The sequence below is a fragment of the Pelodiscus sinensis genome, chromosome 6 (assembly GCF_049634645.1).
Source record: "Pelodiscus sinensis isolate JC-2024 chromosome 6, ASM4963464v1, whole genome shotgun sequence".
Lineage (NCBI taxonomy): Eukaryota > Metazoa > Chordata > Testudines > Trionychidae > Pelodiscus > Pelodiscus sinensis.
Window position 1 is genome coordinate 96,410,186 of NC_134716.1, and position 27,521 is coordinate 96,437,706.

Genomic DNA, 27,521 nt, shown 5'->3' on the forward strand with positions numbered 1-27,521 from the left:
ACTTGTAAAATAATTTGAAGAGTTTTATTTCAAGTTTAGTTTAGTTTCCTAAAGTGAAAAAATCCAAATAATGTAGAATGGAAAAGAAAAGAAACCATGGAACTTTTACACATTGGTGTAGTCGTTGACTCAAAAGTACCAAACACGAATAGTGTGTATATTATATTTCTTAAAAGTGATGTCGCTTAGGTAACTTGATAGGAAACCGTGCATAACATAGATTTAAAGTGTTCATGTGGACTTACTTTTGATGGTGATTAATGTGCAAATATGATAATGGAGTCTTGGTCTGCTGAGACCAGTTTGCATTGCACAAAGGCAGCTTGGATAGAGCAGATAATTAAGTCCTCAGATCATGGTTTGCTTTTTGTTCTTTTTCAAAATTGGGCCTATGATGTGTTTGAGATTACTATTAAAATAATTGGCCCACTTTCTCAGCTGCAAACTGAAGTCAATGAGGCTATTCTTCTTTACACCAGCTGCAAATCTATCTCATAGTAATCATTGCAAGTTAGAAACAAGGCTATGGCATTTGTGATAAAATACAAACTAAAAAAGGGCTTTCTAATGAAAACTGTATGCAACTTTAATCTGAGGCAGCTATAATGCTTCTGACTGATATATTACTTACAAGTAGGATATAAATATTTATAAAAGAGGCAAATACCTAGTATTTATATCTGTCTTCTACAGTAGTCAATTTTTATTGGCTATTTCTCTTCTGATGCAACCCATTTAACACTGCTTCCAATTATTCACCCTTAAGATCTTGAGCAGGTGGATTTTCCCTACTCCAGACTGATCTTCAAATTGTCCAACTCATCTCTAGTTAAAAGGGAAAATAAATCCCTTGAAGTTTTAAATCTTCCTGTGAATGATAATTATTTGCTCTCTTGGCTTGTGATTTGTAGGGAATGACTGCACTTCACTGGGCTGCTTTCCACAATCGTCCCCAGCATGTGCAATCACTGCTGCAGAGAGGAGCAGATCCAACTCTGGTGGACAAAGACTTTAAAACAGCTCTTCACTGGGCAGTACAGGTGAGGGACAACTACCAATATTTTAACAATACATCACGTGCATTGCAATGATCATTTGTTTTCTGAAATTCTAAGTCATCATGGTACATCAGCACTGAAGAAGAGTTTGAGTTTGAAAGCTGGCAAGACCTAGAGTTCACAGCTGTGTAAACTGGCCTACCTTGCTTGAAGCCAATGGAGCTGCGCCAGATTACATTGGCTGAGGATCTAGCCCTGTTTCCTGTAAAAACACCATTTTTATTAACAAATATTAAATATGGGTTTGATGCTGCAAGCTGCTGAGCTCTCTTGTTCTGATCCAGCAAAGCATTTATGTCCTTGGATGAAACTATTCACATCTTGAGTGTTAAGAATGTGATTATGTAGGTTGAGGATGGGTAAAGGCCAGCATGCTCCACACCTTTCAGGATTGGGCTGTAAAATAGTGATACCAGACTCCTGAGAATAAAATAACGCACATATAAGAACATTTGCCATTTTACACTATAAGACAGTTTCCCCAAAAGTCTGAAGCTCCTTTGCTGTGGAAATCCTAACTTCATTAAGGACAATGGATTCATTTATGACAACGACTCCCTATCAAGTTAGAAACAAATCTTTTCTCTATGAGATAATCAGGGAACCATCTTTGGAGCGTCATAGGCTCTCTACTTCCCATCACAAATGCACCCCAAAATATACAACAGCCAAGAAATTCCAGAGAGACTCATTAAAGGTGGAAAAACAGGCAAGTATAAGATATGTCTAGGTGTTACAGTAATATAAATAATCATAATTTCAAAACTATACTGCATCCTATTGATTTTGCCTTGGTACTTCAAAGAGATCTGTTCTAACAGTTATGAAATATACTTGGACATTTGTTCCAGTGTTGGTTCCATGCAGCTGAAAATATCTGAAATTCTGTACCATGCAAATTCTAGGTACGCAAGCAGTTAACAAAACTACTCTATCCAAGGAGACTATTACAACAATTTTGCAGTCCACTGAGATGAAAGATGGCCACTCACATGGCCCACTCACTAACCTGGGTTAACCCTCACTAGTCTGCAGCTTGACCTGCAGCCACTCTGCAAAATTATAAGAGTTGGACTTGAGTCTCAGTGGGATCTGGTCTCTGATCCACTTCACTTGCAGAGTCCTGAGCAGTTGCTGACCTAGATTGATTTGTGTGCGTAAGCCCCAGCTCAGTGTGCAGTGTAAACATACCCATTCCATCCATATCCTCCCACACCTTCCTCTCAGAACAACAAATGAACAACCAACATTTTGGGAAAACATGGGAGGTGCAATGTTGCCAATGAGCTCTCAGATTCCTGTGGCTCACAAATCCCTGTTCTTGCTCCCTTCAAGTCTCCCACTTACAGTTGGATTACTCTTCTGCCTGCCTGAGGGCAGAAGGGGTAAGTGTTTCACAGCTGTGTTCTGTTCTGTTAAATTTCTGTCAGTGAGCCATGTTGGTTCAAAGTCGTTACTTCTTGAGGATGTAGAGCGCTTCCTCTGCATGAAGAGGGAGTTGCTCTCTAGTTCCCTAGCCATGCAAAGGCAGATAGTCTAATAACTGGCATAACTTTCCTCCATAGCTGATCCTAGGTAGGTGCAGGCCTGTTGCCCATGCAAGATAAGGCTTTTGCCTGTCTAAATCCCCTACCGAGCTGACAGACACATGGGTAGAAGTGGAAGGACACATTGCCACAGTCTAAGAACTGGGGAGCTCTGAAAACGTTCAGTGGATCCCCAACATTTTTCACAACAGGTCAGAGGTGGAGTCCCAGGACTGAGCTGAGACAGAAAAGAGGCTGTGTGGGTAGATATTGCTAAAACAATACACCTTTACACCCTATTACAGTTATTGAGTGTGGGCGTGGGTGTGAGAGAACTGTTTCCTCTGCTTACAGCTTCAAAGAATGCACGTTTAGTATTCAACATGGTGAAAACAAATAGAGTTTGTGCATTTGATGATTTCCTCATCAGAGTTCTAGTCAGATGTCTCACACTGGCCTTACCTAAATCAGAAGATGGTTCTACAGGAATAGCAACAGTGATGTACCTGCGCCAGTGTAAACCCCCACTGTTGATGTGCTGCATCAGTGTGAAAAACCAACTCCTTTGAAACTGGAGTAAGACGTGTTAGAGCAAGTCACAGTTTACACCCAGTGCAACAGATCTATACTGGGGGGATTGCACAAGTTGAGAACATCAAGAGTAAGGGTTGCCAGATTCTGTTGGTTTTCATCCGTGGTGTTTTTGAGCCCTTGTCACCGTAGTTTTTAAGCGGTAGCATCATCTCCAGATTTCACACATGAAAATACTTAGCAATGTTGAACTGGGCCTTCCATTCCTGTATATTAGCACAGTGACTTTAATGTAATGGAAAAAGTCTATCAGGTGCTGTGCACCCTACTGACAGCCAAATACTTCCCTTCCATGTGTATTCTTCCTCTTGGCTTGGCTAGGAGCTTTGCATGTGCTTTCAGAACAAATACAGGAGAATGTCTGTACACAATTGCACACCCAGCCCCATCATACCTGTAGTTTCACTTACTTTGTTTAAACAGGGACTCTGATTCTGGTTTTCCCCTTTCAGTCAAATTAGCAGTAATCTTTGCACCCAAAAGGAAACTTAGTTGTGAAAACCGGTTTACTAAAAATGAGACCAATTGTAATTTCTTGAAAGTGTCTTAAATCCCAGATAATGCCGCCGCTTAAATAAAGGTTTCCTTAGTGACCTGTATTGCCAGTTCTCATGACTTTTACAAAAAGCTTCACAATATTTGGTCTCTTCCTTAAAGCTCCAGCTTCTGGAGTCAGGTAGTTATATAAAAAATCTCAGCTTTCATTTACAAAAACGGTTTCTAGGGTTCAGGCTTGCAGAGAGAAGTTGAAAAACATGAACAGTGAAGACACAAAAATCAGAAGGGAAATAATAGAATTCACATTTTTTTAAAAACTCATCCTCTCCTGATGTAGTGCTGTGCAAACTTATATCATTTGAATGCTGAGGCTCAAAGTGTATCCCATTCATACCCAGAAACATTTGCTCCTCGGCCATAACTAAACCTTCATTAGTACACATTATATGATGAAATTCTAGATTCTTGGTTTAGATTTATATTGGAAGACATGTAACCCCCAAGGAGATTACCTAGATTCCTGGGGCTCTGTCTGCTGGCAGCTCAGAGAGAAGCACACTGTCCCTGGTAGGGAGCGGGAGCCAAGGCAAACTCAGAGTTTGCCCGGCAACAAATAGGGAGTGAGATGCTCCTCCCAGGGAGTTCAGGAAAGGGGAAAAGCCATTGTTTTTTATGAGTCAGTCTGGAACCAGCCAGGGCAAGGGGAGCTTGCTGTGTGGGGAGCTGGTAAGCCCCAGGTCTACATGAAGGGTCCATCCTGAGAACAGGAGCGGCCCGAGGCCGGCTGCAGCAGCTGGCGCCCCAGGCAGAAGGCGCGATCGGTGCCCCCACCTGCACGGCTGTTAATGGCTGTGACGTAATCACGGGCTGCCCCTGCCTGAGAACTGGCCTCTAATGACCCGAAAGCAGGATCCCTCAGCTGGGTTTTCCTTCTCCACTGATGTAGAGTTTGCTGGGAAACTTCCCCAGCCAGGCTGAGTTAGCCCTTTAGCTCCTTAGGGCTGTGTCCAGTCTCAGGGTTTTTTTTGAAAAAAGTAGTCTTTTTTCGAAAAAACTTCACCTGCGTCTAGACTGCAGCCGCGTTCTTTCTAAATTAAATCGAAAGAACGCGGCTTTTCTTTTGACGGCGGTAAACCTAATTCCACGAGGAAGAACGCCTTTTTTCGAAAGTACTCTTTCGAAAAAAGGCGTTCTTGAAAGCAAACAGGGCTTTTTAGAAAGAGAGCATCCAGACTCACTTCCTGCTTTCTTTCGAAAAAGCGGCTTGCTTTTTCGAAAGTTCCGTGTGCAGTCTAGACACTCTCTTTCGAAAGAGGCTTGCAGTCTAGACATAGCCTAGGTGAGACCAATTACCACATGGTCAGCTCTGCTCCGTCTGCTAGTTCAGGGCTACTGTCTGCTGTGTATGTGTGTGTCTGGGCGCTGGGCTAGGAGACTACAGTTTGGATTTTAGTACAGCTGTGTAATCTTCACCTTGAGCCCTGCACCCCTTTGTGGTGAGGTGAAATCCTGGGACTGAAGCAGCCTGATTCCTGCCTGAATTGGATCCCTGCTAGCCAGGGCCGGCCTGAGGTATTTTGGTGCCCCGGGCATGGGCGCGCAGTGCCGCCCCCGGGTGCATGGCGCATGCGTGGGCCTACCCCCCTAGGGTGCGCAGGCCCACCCCCAGGACTCACGGCGCATGCGCGACCCGGCTACAGGCACTGGCACGCAGCCCGGGGCCCGCCCCTAGGGCACATGCTGCAAGCGTGGCCCAATCCAGCCCGGGTGTCGCTGCTGGCGCGCGCGCCAGGCCGTGTAGAACCCCGCAGCCATGGGGGGAAGGGCGCTGCTGGCCGGCGCCGCAGAGATGCGGGTAGGCCGGCGCTGCAGGAGCCAGGAGCACGGCACCTGATGGCAGCTGTAAGGGACGCTGCATGCCCCTTACAGCTGCCATCAGGCACCCCCCCGCCCCCCGTCCAGCCCTGCTGCTAACAGCTATCAGCCCCTCTGCAGTGACTGAGGAGTCCAGAGTCATCTCTGAACTGGAGAATCATTCATGGAGTTTGTGAGTGCACCATCTTTTAGTTAGTCAGGGAATTTGTTTTGGGGACCCCCTGCTCCCTGAACTATGTCCTCAAGCCAGGGAGTAAGGGTTTTGGGATTTTATTACCTACTGTATATTAAACCTGTGGAGGGATTTACCATCTTCTCCCGCTTGTGAGTCCTTTGGGCTGTACTGAACCCAGTCAGCCACACTGCTAAACCACTGCAGAGAAGAATTTTGTGGTCATAGGTCATCAAGGGCCCCAACAAAATACTCATACCAATGGGACACTTGCTACATCGTCACGTGACTGGGGAAAGTCACAGGTATTAGCAGCGTGGGCACTGGTGAACCTAAAAATAGTGTTTTACCCTTTTATGTTCTAATTGCTTCTTGTTTAATATAATTATTGTGTTGAATATATTGTATATGTTTGTGTTACTTGCCAGATAGTTGGAGACTTCAAAAAATAAGTGGGGATTACCCTGTGGTTAGAATTTTCCTCCCAAACTGCCCTGGTGACCCTGCCAGGAAGGAATGAGGGGGGTGCAGGCACCGCCAAATAAATTCATAGGAAAAAATAAAGAAGATACATCCTGCTGAGTGGGTGGCGGAATCCAGAAGAACCCAGACCTGTCCACCGAAACCAATAGGCAAATTGGCATTAAAGAAGGTAACCAGGTGGAGAGGGGCGCTACAGACATGACAGCTTTTTCTTAGTTAATATGACTAATGATATTTAACGTTCAGACTCTTTGAGAACAAGACTATACCCTTTGGAGATGTGGGTAGAGGGAGCCCTTTGTTTGTGGCTCAGCAGCATTCCTTTCTCTCCCACTAGGCTCCACAGAAGGCTGTCCATGGGCCCAAGGAAATGTCCATATAGGGAAGGCAGAGAGAGTAGGCAGGCTGAGGGAAGTGGGAGCACTAGGAGGAGAAAACATCATTCTCCCTAATCCCCACTCCTCATGTCCAGCATGCAGGCTTGAGAAAAGTCACTATGGTCTGATTATCCCCCTATGGGCTAGGGAGCCCCTGCAAGGAGAAATAGCTGGCAGCACACGCTGGAGTTAACCTCATAGGTCAATGCAGTAGGGCAGGACCTCCATGTAAATGGCCCTGAGTCCCTCTGGAATTCAGTTATTCAGATTACCTTGGAGTCGTTTGGTTTCTTTGAGGAAGGGTGCTCTCTCCCTCCAAATGTATAATAAAGAAACCAATTTCCTAGTTCACAGTGGGTGTTTTTCCTTTAGGACTATGATCTAGCCCGGTGAGTGTTGGCGGATTCATTATGGATGAGGTGTGTATACTGTAGCTCTTTGCTAGGTATAGACTGTATGTTTGTGGGTTCAGACAGCTTTCTTATTTTTAATCATACACATTTTCCCAGGAATGCCTCAGGAGGGGATGATGACTATTTAACTTCCTGAAACTTCAAAGAAAATTTCTACTTAAAAAAAAATCTAAATCAAAAGTCATCTTTCAGTCCCTCATTCTTCTTCATACTCACACTGGCAATCTTTCCTTGTGCAAAGAGCGTATTCCCATTGAATATAAAGGGATGTTTGTGGTTTTTTGTCCACAAAAGTGAGAAGGATGGGTTAGGCTGCTCAGGTTCTAAAAGTGAGTAACAAAGAACTGTAAAGAGGGAGAATGTAAGTAAATAAAAGTTACATACATCTGTTCTTACAGGAACAACTTTTCAAACATTGGCCTCTATCTCTGCATATATACACTTATTTCAATTTAAAATAAACAAAAGGGCCTGTCCTTGTTCTGGACACTAACACTAAATATTCAAATATAAGCTCACTAATACAATCAGATCGTCAAAACAATTAACTGTGCTTAAACAAGTTTCTCCCTAAACACAAGCCCTTCAACTTAAGACATGCCTTGTCACTTTTCCAGTCCAGCAGCTACCGTGAAAGAGGAATAGGGTCATGACATTTCCGTGTTCTCTACAATGTGCCTTGCACCACTGGTGGTAACAGCAATCTGCTGAGCGCACACATGCAGGGCCAGCCATGATCTAACCCAGTGGTCATCAACATGTCGATCGCGAGCTACTGGTCGATCTCGAGGCCTCGACCAGTCGCTCACGAGGCATCCTGTCTGCCCCACCCCCATTCCCCTCCCATCCCCCAGAAGCCTCACTACTTACCTCAAGAGAAAACGGAGGTAGTGTCGGCTTCTGAAGTCCCGCAGCTTAGCGCCACTTCCGGCAATTCCAGAAGTGCGCTAGCTGCTCTGCCGGCCCCCTGCACCGCACAGGAGGGATGAGTCAGCCCCACGGGAGGGGCGCAGGGGGGGTTTGGCCCCGGGGCAGGTGTTCACACAGGGCTTCCCGGTGCGGGGGGGAGGGGGTCGGCCCCCTGGGCAGGCACGCGCGCGGGGTTTCCTGCGCGGGGGAAGGAGTTGGCTCCGGGGCAGGCACGCATGCGTGGGGCTTTCCTGCGCGGGGGGGAGTTGGCCCCGGGGCAGGCATGCGCTGGTTTCCCGGGGGGGGGGGGAAGAATGCTGGGAGGAGGGAGATGCAGGGGACTCTGCCTCCACTGGCACCCCACTCCCCAGCCCCCACTTCTGAGCCACAGAACGCTATCCCCACTCCTCTGTCCTTAACTACAGAATGCTGTCCCCACTCCCCTGACCCCAGCTACAGAACTCTGTCCCCATTCCCGTCCCCACTCCCCGAACTCTGTCCCCACTGGCACTCTGTTCGCTGCTGCAGAACCCTGTCCTCTGCCCTCCCAGCACCCTGTTCCCTCTCCCCTGCCCCCAGCCGCAGTACTCTGTCCCCACAAAATGTATAATTATAAATGCTTCATTTTAGATTTAAATAGCATGAATAAAAACCAGACCATTTATTTCATAACTATAAACACGTGATTTTAATTGTATGTATCGCATAATTTAAAATAAACTGTTTATCAGAGTGTGTAAGTAAGGGCTGGGAATAGCAAGTGATGGACAGGAGGAGAATAGAGAGGGCGGGGCTTCAAGGAAGGGGCGGGGCTTCAAAGAAGGGGCGGGGCTTCAAGGAAGGGGCGGGGCGGTAGATTTTCGCCTGTTCTGAGATTTAAAAAGTGATCTTGCGTGTAAAAAGGTTGCAGACCACTGATCTAACCGTTAGATGAGCCATTGACAAGTTAAGGTATGTCGGGGTATTCAAGAGTAATGGTTTAGGGCCAGATGATAGAAACAACTGGTGGATGGATAACAGATGATTAACAGACCTCTTAGAGATGGTTTATGTGTAACCCCTTGGAGCAGTGATCCCCAACCTTTTGGGGCTGCCAGGCTGGGTGGAGGCATCACCGTGCATGTGCCGGGCACCCGGGGCGCAAGAATGGCTCGGGCTGGCCCTGGTCACTAGGCGGGCGCCATGGCACCCGTGGGCACCTGTGACAGGGCATTCGCCCTGCACTGGCCCTTTAAGGGCAAACCTCAGGCTGGAGCAGGGCCTGGGAGTTTAGCCCCAGGTGAGGCTGCATTAGTTGATTAGGGCCCAGCTGGGAGCTATATAAGAGGATGGGCTGCTACTCCCGGGGAGAGCAGTGAGAGCCTGGCTGCTGGGGGAGTAGGAGGCTCCTTGGAGCTAGGGCAGGGCAGGGCTGGGGAGGCAAGACAAGACAGGGTGAGGGGAGCTCTGGCCAAGCAAACCCCCAGACTGCAGGGCCTGAAGAACAGCCCGCTGGAGAAACAACAACTCCCGGAAGGGGGGCTCAGAGACTGACGTGGGCACTGCCGGAGGGCAGTGTCCTGAAGAGAACGCCGTGGCCTGGAGGAAAGAGGGGAAACGCCACCTGAGGGAAGGTACCCTGCCAGCAGAAGGAGCTAATTCCTAGGACAGACAGCAGGGGGTGCTATGGTGGTAAGTGAACCCCCTCATAGCACCACATTGGAGATCACTGCCTTGGAGGAATACCAAGAGAAGAGCAATGTGCATGCACCCACACTTTTGCATGCCCACATAGGTTTTAATTTTCTGATCCATGATTCATCTTCTCCTAGGGTACCAACAAATGAAAATGCAACACAAAAATAAAGGAAAATTCTGTTGCTTTACTACAGAGTAAAGAACCCTTAGGAACAGTCTTGTTCGTTAAAACCACATCAGTAACTCATCCACAGAAACCAGTTGATATAATACTGCACTAGAAGGGGGAAAGATTGCAACTAGTTTCAGTCATAACCACAGTACTTGATAAACCCTCTTCACTTAAAATGTCCCTATACATATGTAGCGCCCCCTCTCCACCTGGTTACCTTCAAGGCCAATCTGCTTACGGGTTTTGATGGGTAGGTCTGGGTTCTTCTGGATCCTGCCACCCACTCAGCTTTATTTTTTCTGATGGATTTATTTGGCGGTGCCTCCACCCCCCCACTCATTCCTGGCAGGGTCACCAGGGCAGCTTGGGAGGAAAATTCTAACCCAGGGTAATCCCCACGTATCTGCCAGATAGTTGGAGACTCCCAGAAAATAATACAAACACATATACTATAATAAACCCAATTATATTAAACAGGAAACAAATATAACATAACAGGGTAAAACACTATTTTTAGGGTCAATGGTGCCCAGCAACTGTAAGATTAGTGTCCCGTTGGTATGTGTACTTTGTTGGGGCCCTTGATGACTTATGACCACAAATGTCTTCTCTGCAGCGGTTTAGCAGTAGGGCTGACTGGGTCCAGTACAGCCCAAAGGACTCACAAATGGGGGAAGGTGGTAAATCCCTCCATAGGTTTAATATGCAGCATGTTATAAAATCCTCAAACAAATTCCCTGACTTACTAACTAAAAGATGGAGCACTCACACACTCCATGAATGAATGAGCCTCAGGTTCAGAGATGACTCAGTCACTGCAGAGGAGCTGGTCTCTTCTGGAAGAGATCCTCTTTAGGCAGGAATCAGGTTGCTATGGTCCCCGAATTTCCCCTCACCACAATGGGGTGCAAGGCTCAAGCCACACAACTAAACCAAAATTCAAACGGTAATCTCCTACCCCAGCATTCAGACCCACACAGCAGGCAGCAGCCCTGGACTAGCAGATAGAGCAGAGCTGACCATGCGGTGACTGGTCTCACCCAGGGAGCTGAAGAGCCAACTCAGCCTGGCTGGGGAAGCCTCCAGCAAACTCCACAAACTGGGAATCAACAGTGGAGACATAAAACCCAGCTGAGGGATCCTGCCTTCTGGTCACTAGAGGCTAGTTCTCAGGGGGAAACCCTGCATGCAGGCCTGGGGCTTACTAGCTCCCACACAGCCAGCCCTCCCCTTGACCTGTCTGGCTCCAGACTCCTCCAACAATGGCTCCTCCTTCCCCTCCTGAACTCCCTGGGAGGGGCATCTCACTCCCTATGGGTTGTCAGGCAGACTCTGACCCTGGTAGGAGGGGGAGCGAAGGCAAACTCAGCGTGCCTCTCCCTGAGCTGCCAGCAGACAGAGCCCCGGGAATCTAAGTAATCTCCTTGGGGGTTACACATACAACACATCAAACAGATAATGCTGGGTGTTTCATACAACCTTTATTTGAAAAATACTTACAATAAAGATAGGGACAAATGAGTACTTCAATCAAACACCTTTTCCTCAAGGAGTCCTTGATCATTAGGTAGCATTTGGAAAGCACAAAGGATATACAGCAGAATGTTGGTGTTATGGATCTCTCAGGAATGGAGTTTGTCTATCACTGAAATGTTCTGTAACTCTGAAGAACAGATTATGAACTTCAGACATGTTAGCAGGGGTTGGTGCTTCAGCTGACATGGGGTGGGATCAGGATTCCAGGCAGGGAAGAGGAAGCAGGGCTTCTGATTCTCAAGGCGCCAGGGCAACAGGTGAGGGGCTCAGGGCTTCTGCCTCACTGGAGCACCATGGTTCAATACTTTAAATCGGGGGGGGGGGGGAAGGAAGAGTGCTGTGGTTGGGGAAGAGAGAACCAGGACTCAGAGCTCTCTATGGTTCTGCTCCCTGTTTCAGTGAAAAGGGACCCACACCATGGCTCAGAGTTTTAGCTACCTAGAGAGCACAGGAGCTGAAACTGGTGCTCCACTTTTAGCTAAAGCACTGAGCTCCTGCACCATCACTCCATGGGGCTGAAACATGGAACTCCATTATCATCAGTGTACTTATTCTTAATTTACATTGGTGTGAAATCAGAAACAGACCCCATGAATCCCTGGGCTCAGTTTCTGTGTTCAAGCAGGTGTCTTAGCCATGCTCTCTCACTCCTGGGGTAGTTGATGGAGTGTGCATAGGTTGTAATGTATACAGACAAAGGCACCTTTCAGATACGTAGAATCCTCATGTGATCAGATATGCTGGATTGACAGGAAATACCTCTGAGAAAGAAAAATTAAGAGCAGTGGGCATTGGAATATTCCAGAATAAGAAACATAGTTAGTGAGAGGTACAAAATAACTGAAATCTCAGGTCGCTTGTTTGGCTCAGCATTCAATTAAAAGGATCTACATAATAGTTACATTACTATAAGTGGGTAATATTTATGACGCTTAGTACAGGAAGCAGGTGAATTATTAGCCACAACAATATAGGAGTTCATGAGTTAAGTAAAGTGATGGTAAGATATTGTCAGTCAAAATATGAAAGCTGCCAGTTCTAGAGAGGGGCAAATGAATGTCTTGAAAGACTAAGATGAGGACTTTTCAACAAACCCCATGCATGTTAGATGTGTCTGATGATGATAAAAATAAAAAGGCAAATGAAGAACTGTACCTTTTAGGAGGAAAAATTTAAAAACCACTGGCCAATTGGATGAAATGATCAGATACATTTTAAGGGAGCCACTGATTGTGTCATATTTGGAAGAAAATATGTCAATCAATACATTGTTCAAGCTTGTTATCTTTGATTCAGTTACTAATTTGGCAGATAACAGGAAGCCAGTGGATATTGTATATTTGGATTTCAGTGTGTCCATCAGTTTATTATCACATTATAAACTTGTAAGTAAACTGGAAAAGTGCCAACTCATAAATTACTATTGCCAGGAAAACAAACTGGTTGTAAAATAGAAAAATCATCAAAGAGCCAATCCTCTGTCCCTTATTCTTGCTGAGCAGTACTTACAATTGTAATCCCATTAAAGTCAGGGGAACTATTTGCATAAGTACCACTCACCTTGATAAAGGGGTGCAGAATTTAGTCCCAAGATAAGACTCACAGTATGAAACAGAGAAAAGGGGCTAACACAGTCTGAGGACTTCTACTTTATGTAATCTTGATTAAAAACATAGAGAAAAGTGTAAATGTTCTTTAAAAGGACACATGCAAATATATGTCTGTGTCCCTCCAAATTCTATGTTTTATAAAAATCAAACCATTACTGAGAAAGATTAATGTAAGTTTACATGCAGTCTTTCTTTTGATTTTTCTATTGCAGGACCTTAATTATTATTTCTACAATGCCCAGAAACATTCCAGGAAACGCACAAAGCAGACAATTTTGGGAGGGTCAGGAACTCTCATAGTTTGTTGTACCCTTCAAATCTGAAATAAACAGAAAATGTCATTATTGTATGTATTCCTCCCCAAAATAAACAGTACAGTGTAAGGTGCTTCATTGGTAAATATTTCTTTTCCCTTTGTTTGTTTTTCAGAGTGGAAACAGGATTCTGTGTTCCATCATTCTGAACCATCACCAAGGTCCATCAATAATAAACTATGACGATGAGAATGGGAAGACATGTATGCATGTTGCTGCTGCTGGTGGTTATAGTGACATTATCAGTGAGCTGGCTAGAGTCCCAGAGTGCAATCTGCAGGCCCTTGATGTGGATGACAGGTACACATGGAAATGTACTGAAAGTGCTGGAAACCCCCTTCTCTAAGTCCCATTGTATTAACCTGAACCTAAGAATCTCTGTTTAATAATCATGTTTCTGAGAAGCAAGTGAGCTTAGCAGCTCTGGAAATCAGACCATGACATTTATACCAACTGCTGACTCATGGAAATGTTTTTTAACTCTATATTTCGGGAAGGAAAAGATGGAGGTTATCCAAAAGGCTTGTTACTATGTGATTAACTAAAATTAAGTATTCCTTCCAAAACACCAGAACAAGAACTTACAACTTTGGAGTGAAGCCTTGGCCCCCAAGGAAGTCAATGATTAAAACTCCAACTGACTTTAGTGGGTGCATTCACCCTTAGTATGCTAAGATGTTAGAGACTGCTGAGAACATGCTGAGAACCTCAACTCCCATTCTCAAAGGAAGCACTGTTGTGTTGTAAACGCAGAAGATTCCTCTTCTCTATTGTTTAAGGTCCAGATCCTATATTCATTGAAGTCATTGGGAATTTTGGCATTGAGTTCAGTAAGAGTAGAATCCGAGGGCTGTCAGTAACAGCTCTCAGATTTTGTCCAATTATGAGCCTATCCTATTTCCCATGGAATAAATTATCAGAGTTCTAACTAGCTTCAGTGACAGTAGGCTTGTTCTTTTAGGTAATTAAATATATACCCATTGAATCCTTTATGCAAAAGTCTTATCAAACTTAAGAGATTAAACCAACAGGGTTTTATAGATTTTACCCTAAACATCTTCAAAATATAAATAGGAAAAGATTTTTATATTAATTTCTCTTACATTTTCCTATAACAGATACCATATTGGAGACTGGACAGAACCTTATAAACCCTCATTAGCTTTCTTTTAAACTCTGTTCCTTGTTACTCTTATCTGAAATCAGTAGGGTTGCACCATATTCACACACTTCCTCTTTTATTCACCTATCTTCATTCACTGTCTTTCTTATCTGGCATATTCTGCACCTCAGTGGTCCCCAACGTGGTGCCTGCGGGTGCCATGGCGCCCGCCGGACCATTTCTGTGCACCCGCGTGGCACATGGTCACTGCCGGCTTCTGGGCATGCGGCGTATGGGCGTCCTCGCCCCTGGGCACGCAGCACAGGAGTGGCACCGGCCCCAGGCATGCAGTGCATGGGCTGTTCCGGCTCCGGGCGCGTGGCGTATGGGTGGCCCCGCCCCTGGGTGCGCGGTGCAGGACCGGCGCCGGCCCCAGGAGCGGCATATGGGTGGCGCTGGCAACGGGCACGTGGTGTGTGGGTGGTTCCACCCCCGGGCACGTGCGCGGCCCAGCCCCCAGATGCCCGGGAGCCCCGAAAGGTTGGGGACCACTGCTGTACCTTGTAGCTTGTTTCAATTTCAAAAATATGACCAGTGTTTTTTTATGTAATGTTACAACTTTGAGGCCAAATATTAGTTTCTAGACTGTAGGCCAAAATAATACTTCCTCCACTGTGACTGCTGAAGTTCCTGGTTACAGAAAATCAAGTAGGTTCCCCTACACAAAAACAGATTAAGACAGCTTCATTTAGAAAAAAAAGATCTGCCTTATTTGGGTTTTCTGCTGGTACTTGTCCACTATGTAATTAGTATCAACACAGCAGTAGAAATTACTGCAGTCTAATGGATAAAGTAGCAGTTACAGAGTAACTCCACTCCTGCTCTGTAGCTTGAGAGAGAATCCTTTCCCCTACACCAGGGGTCTGCAACTTAGGGCTCTTGAGTCAAATATGGCTCAGTATAGAACCAGATATGGCTTTTGTCATTCCCAAAATACATGCAACTCTTTAAATTAAAATTAAAACTCTTTAGGCAGTTCTTCTCCTAGTTCAGAATAACCAGTGCTAGCAACCATAGAGTGGTAATGTAGGTCTACCACAGCCATTATTACCACCGCATCATCAAGAGTACTAACTGATGCACTCTGTGTACATGCTAACTAACTTAATGGATCAATAATTGGTTCCATTTTTTCTCTAGGACACCTCTGCACTGGGCTGCAGCAGCAGGGAAAGCTGACTGTGTGCAGACGCTGCTGCAGCTGGGAATAGAAAGTAGCCCTCGGGACATCAATGAAAACACTCCTCTGACATATGCAATGTATTGTGGACACACAGCATGTATCAAGCTGCTTTCTCAGGAGAACAGGTAAAGGAACAAGAAATCAAAGAACCTCTTGCTTATAACAGCAGGTCTCTTGCTAGAACAGAATATCACTGGGGGGAGGGGAAATGACATTTCCTTCTCTCTGCGTGCTGCAGAAGAGTGCAAGAGCTGCGCAACTGCTGAAATGAATCTGCAATTGCTATACAATGCTTTGTTCAAATTCTTCACTCTAAATAGCAATGGTAAAGTCACTGAATGACTTATCATTGTGGCTAGGTGATATATGCCCAACAAATGTAAAGTTCAGAACAAATCAAGTATGAACTTAGTTGTAAATCAATTCACCAATGTCTTCTTCACAAGATACGCTTTATGGGACAATTTTTGCCCTCACTGGTCTGCCATCTGTTGAAATCTATGGAGGTTAGTTATGTGTTCATGTAACTACGACAGAATTTGCCCTACTAAATACAATAGTAGAGTTCAGTAAACAGCGAATAACTATTTACCTGGTATATTTGCTCTTCTCAATGCCCCCAATTTAGATGTTCTGTTCTCCTTTCCTGCTAGAAAAACTCACTTATGAAAACTGAAAGCTGTTCTGCTTTTTTCTCAGACTTTTGTCACATTGCTTTATCTTGCCCCTTTCTTTCCAGTCAACAGTCAGTATTATTTCCTGTATTACAAAGGGTAAGGCATACTTAAAATTATCTTTGATGCTGCTGCAGACTCTACTTCTGAGCAGCCACTAGAAGTTGATTATTTAGGCAATAGCCTCCTTTAAAATCTGCTGAAACAAGACCACTTCACAGATCTTCCCAAACTTGTGTCCTACAGAACCATTACAAGTGGCATTGATTTAATGGTGGCTTTGTTTATTTTTTCTTGTCAATGCTAAACCATTTGGTATTACAAAAGCTCGTGATACCATCTACATGTTTTGTTAGTCTTTAAGGTACTGCTAGACCAGGGGTGGGCAATACTTTTTGGCCAGGGGCCTCTTCAGAATTTTTTGAAGTGGTCCTGGGCAGGGCCTAATCCAGAAGGGGCTAGGCCAAAATGCTTCTGGGCTTCCCCACCCCTAGACCATAATTGGTCTGGGAGAGGGGGAGCCACTTTGCCCCCCCTTCCAACTAGGAACCCATGCCCCTGGCAGGTCAGGAAGACGCTTCACATACTCCCCCGCCTCCAGGACCTGTTTGGCCTGGGGGCAGGGGAAGTGCAGGAAGCCTCCTCCCACCCTGCGAGCAGCGCGTGGCACTTTGAAGTGCTGCACACTCCTCGCAGTGCTGGGATAGGGCGAAGGAAGATTCACACAGCTCCCCCATCCCCAGGCCCTCATTAATCTGGGGGCGGGAGGAGTGTGCAAAGCCTCCTCCCGTCCTACCTCCGCCCTGTGAGGAGCCCACAGCACTTCAAAGTGCCTCGCGCTGCTCGCGGGATGGGAGGAGACATCATGCGCTCCCCCACCCCCAGGTCCTGATTGGCCTGGGGGAGGGGAAGCTGTGTAAAGCTTCCCTCGCCCTGCTCCTGCCCTGCACTTTGAAGTGCTGTGCGCTCCTTCCGGGGGGGGGGGCGGGGAGAAACTTCGCACTGTCCTTCTGCCCCTAAGCCAATCAGGGCTTGGGGGCAGAGGAGCATGTGACGTCTCCTTCCGCCCTGCAAGCAGCGCACGGCACTTCAGAGTTCTGCATGCTTCCCACAGGGCGGGAGGAAGATTTGCACGCTCCCCCGCCCCCAGGGCCTAATTGGCCTGGGGGTGGGGGAATGGCAGGGCCTCCACAGGCTGGAACAACCTGCTTGGCAGGCCGGATCTGGCCGCGGAGGCCCTTTTGCCCACCCCTGGGCTAGTCTATTCATTGTTTTTTAAGTTTTTCCAGTTACAGACTAACTTGGCTACCCCTCTGAAGCTTTTCCCTCACATGGTATTAGTGATCACTATGCAGTTGGAAATAGCAGATTGTAAATTTAACATAAAACAAAGGCCTTTTTGTCTTCAAGAGCCATGTGAATTTTTCTTGTTAAAATTTATTGTCCTGGCATAAAGTGCCCTTATACTTCAAAAATTTCCCACAAAATTGGCATCCCAGTTTCCCAATCTATTAGTGTCTCAAAGACTCCACATCAAATTTACTCCATTTCCAAATAAAATTAAGTTGTTTTTTAACTGCCTACCCTGCAAATTCAGCCTGAATTTAAGCTTGTTGTTTTTGGCTAATGCATCACCATGTAATGTTCTCTAAATACACACAAAAAGCAGATCAGTTGACTCAGAAGATACCATTCTTAGTTTCTTTCTTGATCATAAGTGTATTTTAAATTCCAGTTTTGGCAATCCCATTTAACCCATTTAAATTACCCCTGCAGTTTCATCTTGATATGGTACTCTTCATTTTGGGTACTTAGACAGGCAATATTTCCTTTAAGATTCAGTACATTTGTACAAAAACTCAGAAGGGTGTTCACTTTCTGTTCACTTATTTATCTGTTTCTAGTAAATCTGAGCCAGTCCATCACCCTCCTTCACAGAACAATAAATTCCTAAAAAAGGAAGGAAGATTCAGTGTGCTTAACCAAATCTTCTCCTGCAAAAAGAAGAAAGATGATCAGAAAACAAACCAGAAAGACAGAGGCAGAGACAAATATCAAAGGGAAGAAACCTCAGAAGTTGATGACATTATCACTACATTTGATTGCATTATGGACACAAACTGTCAAGACTACTCTGAGGAATATATGACTACTGTTGACTTTAAAAGAAGGAGCACAGATACCCAGAAGTACCTCACATCAGAAAAGAAGCAGTCAGAGTGTAATGGACTTCCACCAATAAGAACACAAAGTCTCCCTCCCATTACTACAGGCAGTTCTTTTCTAACAACTTCCCTGAGTGCAGCTTCAAGTGTTTCCTTGAGTACTAGTGCCTACCATTTTGCACACAGGTCTCAGAAAAGTAGAAGTGAACATGACTTGTTAGATCACAGAAGTAGCTGCCAGATTTTATCAGACAATCCTTGGAACACAGACGCTAACCAAATACTCTCATATAAAGTCTGTACTGCAACTTCTTCAGATAAATTGATAGATGGTTTACTCTCTGAAAGATCCAGCCATGTGCTTTTGTGCCCTCCCCACCTTCCCTATCTGCCTAGCTCTCCATCAGGTAATTTCTTTGTTCAATATCCCTTGAAACATCTAATGTCTACAGACATGGCAGGTTGGATAGGGCATGTTGGAAATGTAGGTAAGTCTGAGTCTAATTTGTTTAGTTTGTTCTTCCTGTCTGCAGTAGAAATCCCAACATCTTAAGAGGTGTTCAGTTAATATATTGTCTTTTCAGCACTTCAGTTTAGATGTCACGTTGTCAAGTTTATGTTGTCTTCAGTGTTGAATTAAAGTTGCTAAATGTATGAAGAGTGAGTAAATGTTTTTAGCTAGTGTTTTGTAAGCTGTCCTGCAATGATGATGAAGCTAAAGAAGAGCCTGAGCTATAAGGTTCTGAAGTGAATTTGGAGCTGATGTTCGGGATCCATTGTTTTGATTCATGTCTATTGCTGCATGAATCTGTCTGTTAGGCCCTGATTCGGGAAATAACTTAAGAAGCATCTGAGCAATTTTAACTTCCCTTTCAATTGTACTTCCCACATATTTCAAGCTCATTGTGTGCATAAGTTCCTTTTGCAAAGTGGGATCTTACAGCATCCCAACCACCATAATATCTAGATGCTAATTGAAAATTAAACTAGAAAAACAATTATTTGTGCACTGATTCCAAGAATAAATGTAAATTAATTAATGTATCTACTATCACTGCTGTTGAGGAACCACTTCAGAGCCCGCTGTGCTTCAGTTCAAGGAAGACTGGAAAGGGCTTTTTTTCTGATGCTAACCCTGAACTGGTCAGAGGTATCACTATTGAGCCATGACTACCTCTACACAGCAGTGAAGACTGAATAAGCTACTAAGCTACTAACTTACTGCAGAGTAGCTGAACTTTCATTATGTTTGTCATAGTGATTCTGTAGAGATGATTTCAGATTAATGCCTGGGGTCCAAATAAGGGCTGGAAATTATTTGTAGAGTGAATTAGAGCCAGGTCCCTAAAAGTTTGACTGATCTGAGCTGATTAAGTTCTCTCTGCCTAGATGTTTTTTCCCCCTTCTTGGTCACCCTTCCCACCACATGAACCCAAACCTCCAGGTGAAATAGCACTAGTTAGCCTGATGCAATCACTTCTAAACTGAATTCATGAGGATTCACTTCACACAACCCATATGAAAAAAATCCTGTTTTGTTTTGTTTTATTTTGTTTTGTTTCAGCTTACGCAAAAATAACTACCAAGGAGTCTGAGGATAGATTAGGGTCATGCAAGAGGTTTTCACTAGGAGTAAATGGATAAAACTGAATAAAGAGAAATGGAAGTTGATTATTTGGAAACATTCCCCAAGGGAATTGTCTATTTCACTGTGGAGTAATTTCTCTTGGGGAGGTGAAGAAAGCCTATCACTTGAGTAATTTAAATCTACATTGTAGTCTTTTCTTAAGACTGCACACAATATGGTAAGGCTCAATCCTACTATGCTAGAGGGAGAGAAGAATGGATGGAAAGACAGAATCACTTAATTACTTCCTTTCCAAGAGTTTTCTATGATTTCAAGCCCCAATCCTCCTAATGAATTTGCACAAATGGACCGTTGTACCCACACAGAGACCCCATTGACTTTTGTGGGACCCAGAGTAGATGTAAGGGTCTATATATGGATCTGCTCTCAGGATCATGACTCAAGTTTGGAACCTATCGGAAACAGTTAATTTATTTTGGTGGGGACTTTCTTTGTGTATCAAAAGGAAGAATTTATTCCCTTGTTTCAAACAGTTTGCAATTTACCTTAGAGGAATGAAAATTTTACAGTTAGAAATAAAATTACTACATAAAAAAGCTAGAGTGCTGTGGGAGTTTGAACTCTATGTATAGGCTCAGCTGCTCTTTAATGAGGAAAACTTCCCAATAATAAAAAGATTCCTGTAAGTTAGAATAAAGGACATGTATTGAAATGAATAAAACAAGGGCAGAGAAGCAGGAAGCTCACTGTTTAATGGAAATATGTTGCATAGTCCAGGTCTTGTTTTAAAATTACATGATAGAAAAGAGCTCTGTCTCTCCATTCACATGTATGTGTGTTTTTTCAAAATCTGTGTCCTGCTGCAACTAGAACCACATGTGTCCCTGTTATTGAAATTCCATTTACTTTTTTAATTCAAAACCTCTTGGCTCTTCCTTTTTATCCTCTGTTGCTTTCACAGCATTGCCCAGCCTTCAGGATTGTAGAAGTTTGGAAGTAAATTAGTGTTTCCTGCCAGACAGCTGGGGTTGATGTAGGAGAGGCCCATTTTCTTCATTTTTGCACAGGAGTGGGGATTCGAGAGAGCGTACCACATTTGGCTTTTTATAGTGATTAAATGTTAATTTTTTTCCCAATATTAATGATACTTGCTGCAAGTAACTTCCTAGCCACTGAAAATATAGAAAAGAATTATCATTATCAGTCATTTTGGGGGTTTTAGCAACTGAAGTTAATTTGCAAGTCTTTATTTGACCATTGAAATTCAGCATTTAAGCCCTTAGATGGAGTTGTCTTTGCTAAAATTTAGAGCTATATTTTATGCTAATGCTGTTGAGGCATCTGGCATGAAACTCAGGATTTGGGGTGGTTTTTTGTACTCTTGGAAATGAAAGTTCAGCTGATTTCTCGACTAATACCCAACATTTATTGAAAGGGCAGAGTCTGGTGTTGGTGGCATTGGGCACTTGAAGACATGCCATCATCCCATTGACACAAAATTGAGTAAAACCACTTCATCTTGAATTGTGTCAATGTATGACCTTAGCAGAACAAGATCAATTTCTCAAAAAGCTTTGGCTGTATTTCAACAGAAACTTCTGTCACCTGCAGCTTTGAGTTGGCATCAGCCATACAGAACATTTTGCTCAAATGAACCTTGCCAGCACATCCTTTTGTAAAATACACACAACCCTTCCTCCACTCTGTGGAATGAAAAGCAGTTAAGTTACAGAAATTCCAATTACTATGGGAAAGGGACCACCGATATGGGGTGGAAAGGCAGATACAGAAGATGTTTCCCACTCGCACCATATAATCACCTGCAGCCCTTCTTAATTGGTCATTCATTTTCATGTATCTTCATAGATGTGGCTTCTTGACCAAAAAAAAAAAGAAAAGAATGTAGTTGCTTCAACTGCTGCAAGTGCTTCAGAAGCTACATAACTTGCTCACAGAAATAGCTGCATTCACTTCAGTGGAACTACATAGGAGCACAAGTTACACATGTGCATAAGGTTACAGTGTCAGGAGGCAAATTTCGGTGTTTATTAAACTTTTCTAATAGTGGCATAAAGTCTGTCACCTCAGAGCAAACATTTTCAGTTAACACTGCAGCAATCTGGATTTTGGATTCGGATTAATTAAGATATTGGGAACATTTTATATATTGGTCAACATTTTCCACATATGAAAAAGATTTTGTATAGGGCTGGCCAGAAAACAAGAATTCCGTTTTGTGAAAACTATTGAGGTTTTGAAATGTTGAAAGACCTTTTGAAGTTCTGGATATGGACATGTGCTTAAGTCTAGGTATCCCACATCCCTATCAAGGGCTCTGACCAGCAGGCTACACAGTTAGTCTCTCATTGACCCTCTGAATATTTAATTATTTATACAAAGTGGAACAGCTGAACCAGAGGAGATTGTAAGAGCGAGTTCTAAAAGACTGACTCTGTAGCTGGATGAATATAGTACTTGGTTAGGATATGGGAGAGCTGAGTTTTAAGTCCCTACTCCAAATCAGGCAGAGCAAGGACTTGATCTTTGAACTCAGAAGACAACATTGATATCCTATTGGCCCTGAGAAATGTTCCCACCAAAACTTTTTAATCAAAATAGATGCACTTCCTAAAAAGTTTAGGTTTGAATTCTGAAAAGGGTAGAATGTTTCTCCTGCCTCAAAGCTGTTTTGGGACCATATATTGAGTAGCTTAGGGCAAAGAATGGGAATCAGTTTGGAGTCAACACAGACCTTTTATTTGGACTGGGTGTTTTAAGTGACTTCAGTTGGTTGTAGTGTCTCCTCCCTTATGCGGATGATGTTGCCTTTACATCATTATCACAAGCTTTGGCACTCTATGATGAGGAAATATAAAAATAATCTGATCTTGATCTTAACATGTTAGTCTGGAAAACTGCCAGTGGGTCAGACAAACTTGAAATGGGAGTTTTTTCCTGGCTTTAAATAAGTGTATCAGACAATTCCTCACTACAGTTAATTCAGTTACAGGAAAAACCATCAGCTGCTATGCTCCTTGAAAGGATATAATTTCCTAGTGATTAGTTTCATGTTGTACTCTAGTAAACTCCTTAAAATCAAAACAAGTCTTGAAATTTATTATCGTACTCAAGGACATAATTTATTGCTCTTTGATGAATTCAGTGCTTGTGAAAAATACTAGGTTAGTCACTCTAATCTCAGCTCATTTTGCCATTGCTGATGTTCTGCCTCACCTTTCTGCCCTGGAAGGATGACCTCTAGTGATGAGAATAATTTTGTTTCCTTAGTTTTTTTTATTGAGATTGCAACCCAAAGTGCTTGCTGTGATGTTTATGTTAATGATTTGGATCATGGTCCCCTAGAAACTGGCTGGAGTTAATCAGCTTTCCTCTACTTTCCCCTTCCTCCCCCCACCCCCCTCAGATTTTGGATTTGTTGATCTTCAGGGCATGGCGTTCTGTTCTACATAAATAGAAAATCAAGAGGTTTTTAGCAAAGTGCTTCTAATAAGCCTTTGGAGAGCTGTTCAGTAGCCTAACATCCTGGAGTTATTTCTTATCAGGTGTTGAAACTGAACCACCAGTCTAGATGTAGAAGGCCACCTATCCATTTCAGTTTTTCCATCTTTCTTCTACCGCAGCCATGCACGTGCAATCTAATGTTTGCTCTTTCTGTAAATTCATTCTTCAGTGGATCCTTCAATACTTTTTTTTAAACAAGTGTTATCCTTCAAATGACTTGAGCGTGTGTGTGTGTCCCTGTCCCTCCGCTCAAGGTGTCTTAGCAGGTTTTATGGCCCCCTTGGGGTCCTGTATTTTACTTTTTAATACATATTTATATTGTGTTTTAAAATTTTTGTAAGATGCTTTGAATATTTTAAATAGAGAGGTGGAGTACAAATATTTTAAATAAATAAATTAAGTAAATAAATGAATTGCTAAATCATCAGGCTCAAGACCATACCTTGTTACGTGTTTGTACAAAACCCAGTACATCTTGGACACTATGGTTGGTAAAAAATGGGCTAATAATAAAAGGGGGCATGTTTTGGCAGAGAGGAACTATTGGACAGTCAGGCTACCGTAGATATCCCAAAATAGCTATTCCATGTCTTTTGAGTGCGCCCATTATTTCAAAATATAACGGGCTTGCTATTCCGACATCCCTGTAAACCTCATTCCACGAGGAATAAGGGATGTTTCAGAATAGCAATTTATTTTGAAATAAGTGCTGGGTAGACAGTGCCAAGCTTTCAAAATTAACTCAAAATAAGCTACACAATTTGCATAGCTCAAATTGTGCTGCTTATTTCGAGCTCCAGGTGTAGTGCAGCTGTACCCTAGCTGATTTTGTGACCTGTTTCAAAGCTAAGGGGCACCCTCTGCATCAGAAGTTATTTTTGGGCCACATGAAACCTCATTAGAGGGATCATATGTCCATTTGCTTCATTTTGCAATCAAGACAAACTGTGTACTTTGAATCCAGAAAAAATATAGGGAAGAGGAGAAATATTCTCTATATGTTTATGTACATGGCATACATCCACTGCATTTCAGATCTCCTAACCAACAACAAGGATTGCATCCCAATCATTCCTATCAAGAACACAATTATGCTCCATGGCCATTATGTCACCACTCTTCCCCATTTATTAATAAGTCCTTTTCTTAGAAGAAGTGACAACATTCCACAGTCAAACTCATACACATGCATACAAATTAAGCAAAACCAACCTATTCCAATTTAAAGCACTGCAATACAGCAAACACAACTTGAATGTAGCAATGGAAGCAGGTGGACATTTTCTTCTGCCTTGAAGCTTATGTAATCATGTATCCTAACACAAAGTGGATGTAAGACAGTCACAGCATTTTGTGACCATTTGGCACAAATATTGTGATGGGTAAGAGGAGTGCTGGCCAGCAGCCGTTTAGAAAGGGGTTAAACTCAGGTAGCTAACAAGGATGTTGACAGGGGGCCAGAAGAACCAATGCGGATACTACAGTGCTGAAATTTGAATTGAATTTATATACTTTGCCTGTTCTCTTTGAAAGAGAATTCTAAGCTAAGGGCTGGAGGGAACAGATGCAGTAATCAGAATTACCGTGCCTGTGAGAAGTATTGGACATGGGAGTGAACTGGGACTTGAAGTACGGATCAGCATGGATTGTCAGTAAAGAGAAAAGGTGTATTTAGTTGTGATCAGGGTATTTTTCTTTGTTTTGGTTGCTTGTTTAAACTTCTCTGTGTGAACCTATGCCTTCCCTCCCCCATTCACAATCTAAGAGCATACCCAGAGATGGTCTCTGTGTTTTAATTTGATTTACTCAGTTGCTCTGTAACACCTAGCAACTAAGTTTGCTTTATCAAGTATATCTTTTTTGTTTTGTTAATAAAATCACTTTTTTTAAGGTGATGATTTGAGTCTTGTGTCCTAGAAAGAAACAGGAAGTCTATCTGTGTGTGTGTATACATGCCTCAGACTAAGAGGTGAGCTACCAGAGCCTGAAGTTTATTTTCTCTTTGATTTTTCAAGCTCTTTTGTGGTAAAAGAGTGTGGGATATCTCTGGGAAAGGAATTCAGGTGTTTTTCCTTCTTCTTTTTTTAAGGGTTTAAATCACTTGATGGTGGCATCTTTTGTTTCTCAAAGCCAGTGCATCTGTGACTCTGGGAAGTTTTTGTAAACAGAGCCTATAGAGGCAAGGTATTTAAGGTCTCCTGTGGGGCCCCATCTTCTGCAGTAGGAGTGCTAGAGTGAGGAACAGTTCTGACAGATATTAAGGATTAAACAGAATGCAAACCAAAGAAAAAGCAGGTCTAAGGAGTTTACCTGCAGTTAGACTCTAGTAGTGGGGTGAAATCTCTGATTTCTACAGGACTTCTTCATATTTTTATCAAAGCTATTTTAGCCTTAGCCAAAGCCCAAAGAAGTCAGTGGACAGACTCTCACTTCTATCAATGGACTTTGGTCCAGGACTTGTGTGATGAACTATATTTGTCTATGCAGAGGACAGTAACTAAGAAACTCTGACTAGAGTATCTCATTTCAGAAATGGGGAACTGCAAACTACTTTAGAAAAATGGCCTGCCTTTCAATACTACAGATGGACACTCACACGAGTGTGCAGCCTTATTGGTTTCCCATGGGGATCTAGTTACAAGATTTGGGGCCAATCTGAAACAAAACAGTACAAATGAATGTTAGTCACAATATGAATGAACGAAAACCAGAGTAACAGGAACAAGGTCATGTTCTTACATGCACTTGCTATGTGCACAACTTAATGATGTTGAATCATTTTTATAACTGAATTTAAATAAATATCAGCAATCCCCAGACCCCCCCCCCCCGCATCTAGCCATTTTCAGTTGGTTTTCTGTTGACATGAAAGCACCCATTTCTGAATATTAACATAGAAGTTATTAGTCTATCAGCCAGTACTATCATCCTCTATATTATTTCCTAGTACATACAGCATGTCTATATTTTTCTATCACAGGGAAAAGTTTTCAACAGATGTCCCTAGACCGACCCAAAGTAAAAGACCTTACTCCTGTTCGGAACAATCTAGCTCCAATACCACACCACTGTGTTCAGAAAAGTAAGTAGAACATCTAAATTAATGTAGCACTCTGATGTGGATCCGTAAAGCAGTTGCATTGGGATTGGTTTTTTGTTTTTCTTTATCCTAGATGTGTTTGATATTGGTCTAGCAGCAGTTATCAGCTTTACCATATAGGAGAATTTAATTCTAGAATAGCAGAGGCTGAAAATGTTGCAGATGTGATATGATCAGCTTCCAGCAGAACTGAATGTGTCTTCCTAGATATTCCAAAGCAATATTCTACCACACAGGAAGGCAGGGATGTATATACAATGTGCTGTAGAACCTTATGATAGGTACAGTGCCACTGAAGAGTGAAGATGTGTCCTGCTTGGTGCGTAATAGGGCAATGCTTGATGTGTGAGATTAAAAACAGATACACCATGGCTCTACTATAGAGACTATGAAGAAACTCCATCATCTCCCATAATATGTGCTCGTATTTATATGTCCTTGTCTGTGACCACAGCTCGAAAGAGAATTAGATCGGAAACATTGTGTGCCTACTAAAAACTAAATAGTTTTCTTGAGAGAGAGAAGGTGGTTTGTGCTTATCTGTTTATTCAGTATTATGGTCTGATGCTTGGACTTGCTCTTAAGCAAGAGCATATAACTTCATATCCTCATATTCAATCAAATGTACTGTATTATATGTTGCTACTACAATAGAATTTTCACAGCATTAGTTTCTTTCTACAGTAAACTAGGTGTCTAGGTTTTGACAGTGTGTGCATTACTATAGTGTCCGAGCTGCTTTGTCATTATTTCATCATAGAAATCTACATATGTGTATAGTTGATGGGCCTAAGCCTCACAATCCAATTTACAAGTGAAAGGATGGGAGATGGAGCTTGACGCTGTCTCTTCCTTCACAGGAAACTGGTGGCAGTTGCCTTCACTCATTCCCTATGACTGTGCTTAGTTCTTGCAA

At 43.2% G+C, this 27,521-nt stretch overlaps 1 protein-coding gene and 1 long non-coding RNA gene across 5 annotated transcripts in view; one reads left to right on the forward strand and one right to left on the reverse strand.

Annotated features, from left to right (window-relative positions):
• Positions 1 to 27,521, forward strand: part of ANKRD55 (ankyrin repeat domain 55) — a 211,057-nt gene that overhangs the window by 173,355 nt on the left and 10,181 nt on the right. For all 4 annotated transcript variants that reach the window (XM_075932437.1, XM_075932435.1, XM_075932439.1 and 1 more), the window contains 5 exons: positions 912 to 1,040; positions 13,327 to 13,511; positions 15,514 to 15,681; positions 18,135 to 18,802; positions 26,486 to 26,587. In XM_075932437.1, coding sequence (XP_075788552.1) covers positions 912 to 1,040; positions 13,327 to 13,511; positions 15,514 to 15,681; positions 18,135 to 18,802; positions 26,486 to 26,587 — 1,252 coding nt within the window. The remainder of the gene's footprint in view (positions 1 to 911; positions 1,041 to 13,326; positions 13,512 to 15,513; positions 15,682 to 18,134; positions 18,803 to 26,485; positions 26,588 to 27,521) is intronic.
• Positions 11,220 to 16,310, reverse strand: LOC142829948 (uncharacterized). The gene is made up of 3 exons (XR_012904905.1): positions 16,149 to 16,310; positions 12,848 to 13,216; positions 11,220 to 12,048 (listed from the first exon to the last, which is right to left on the reverse strand). It is a non-coding gene; the product is annotated as an uncharacterized LOC142829948 (long non-coding RNA).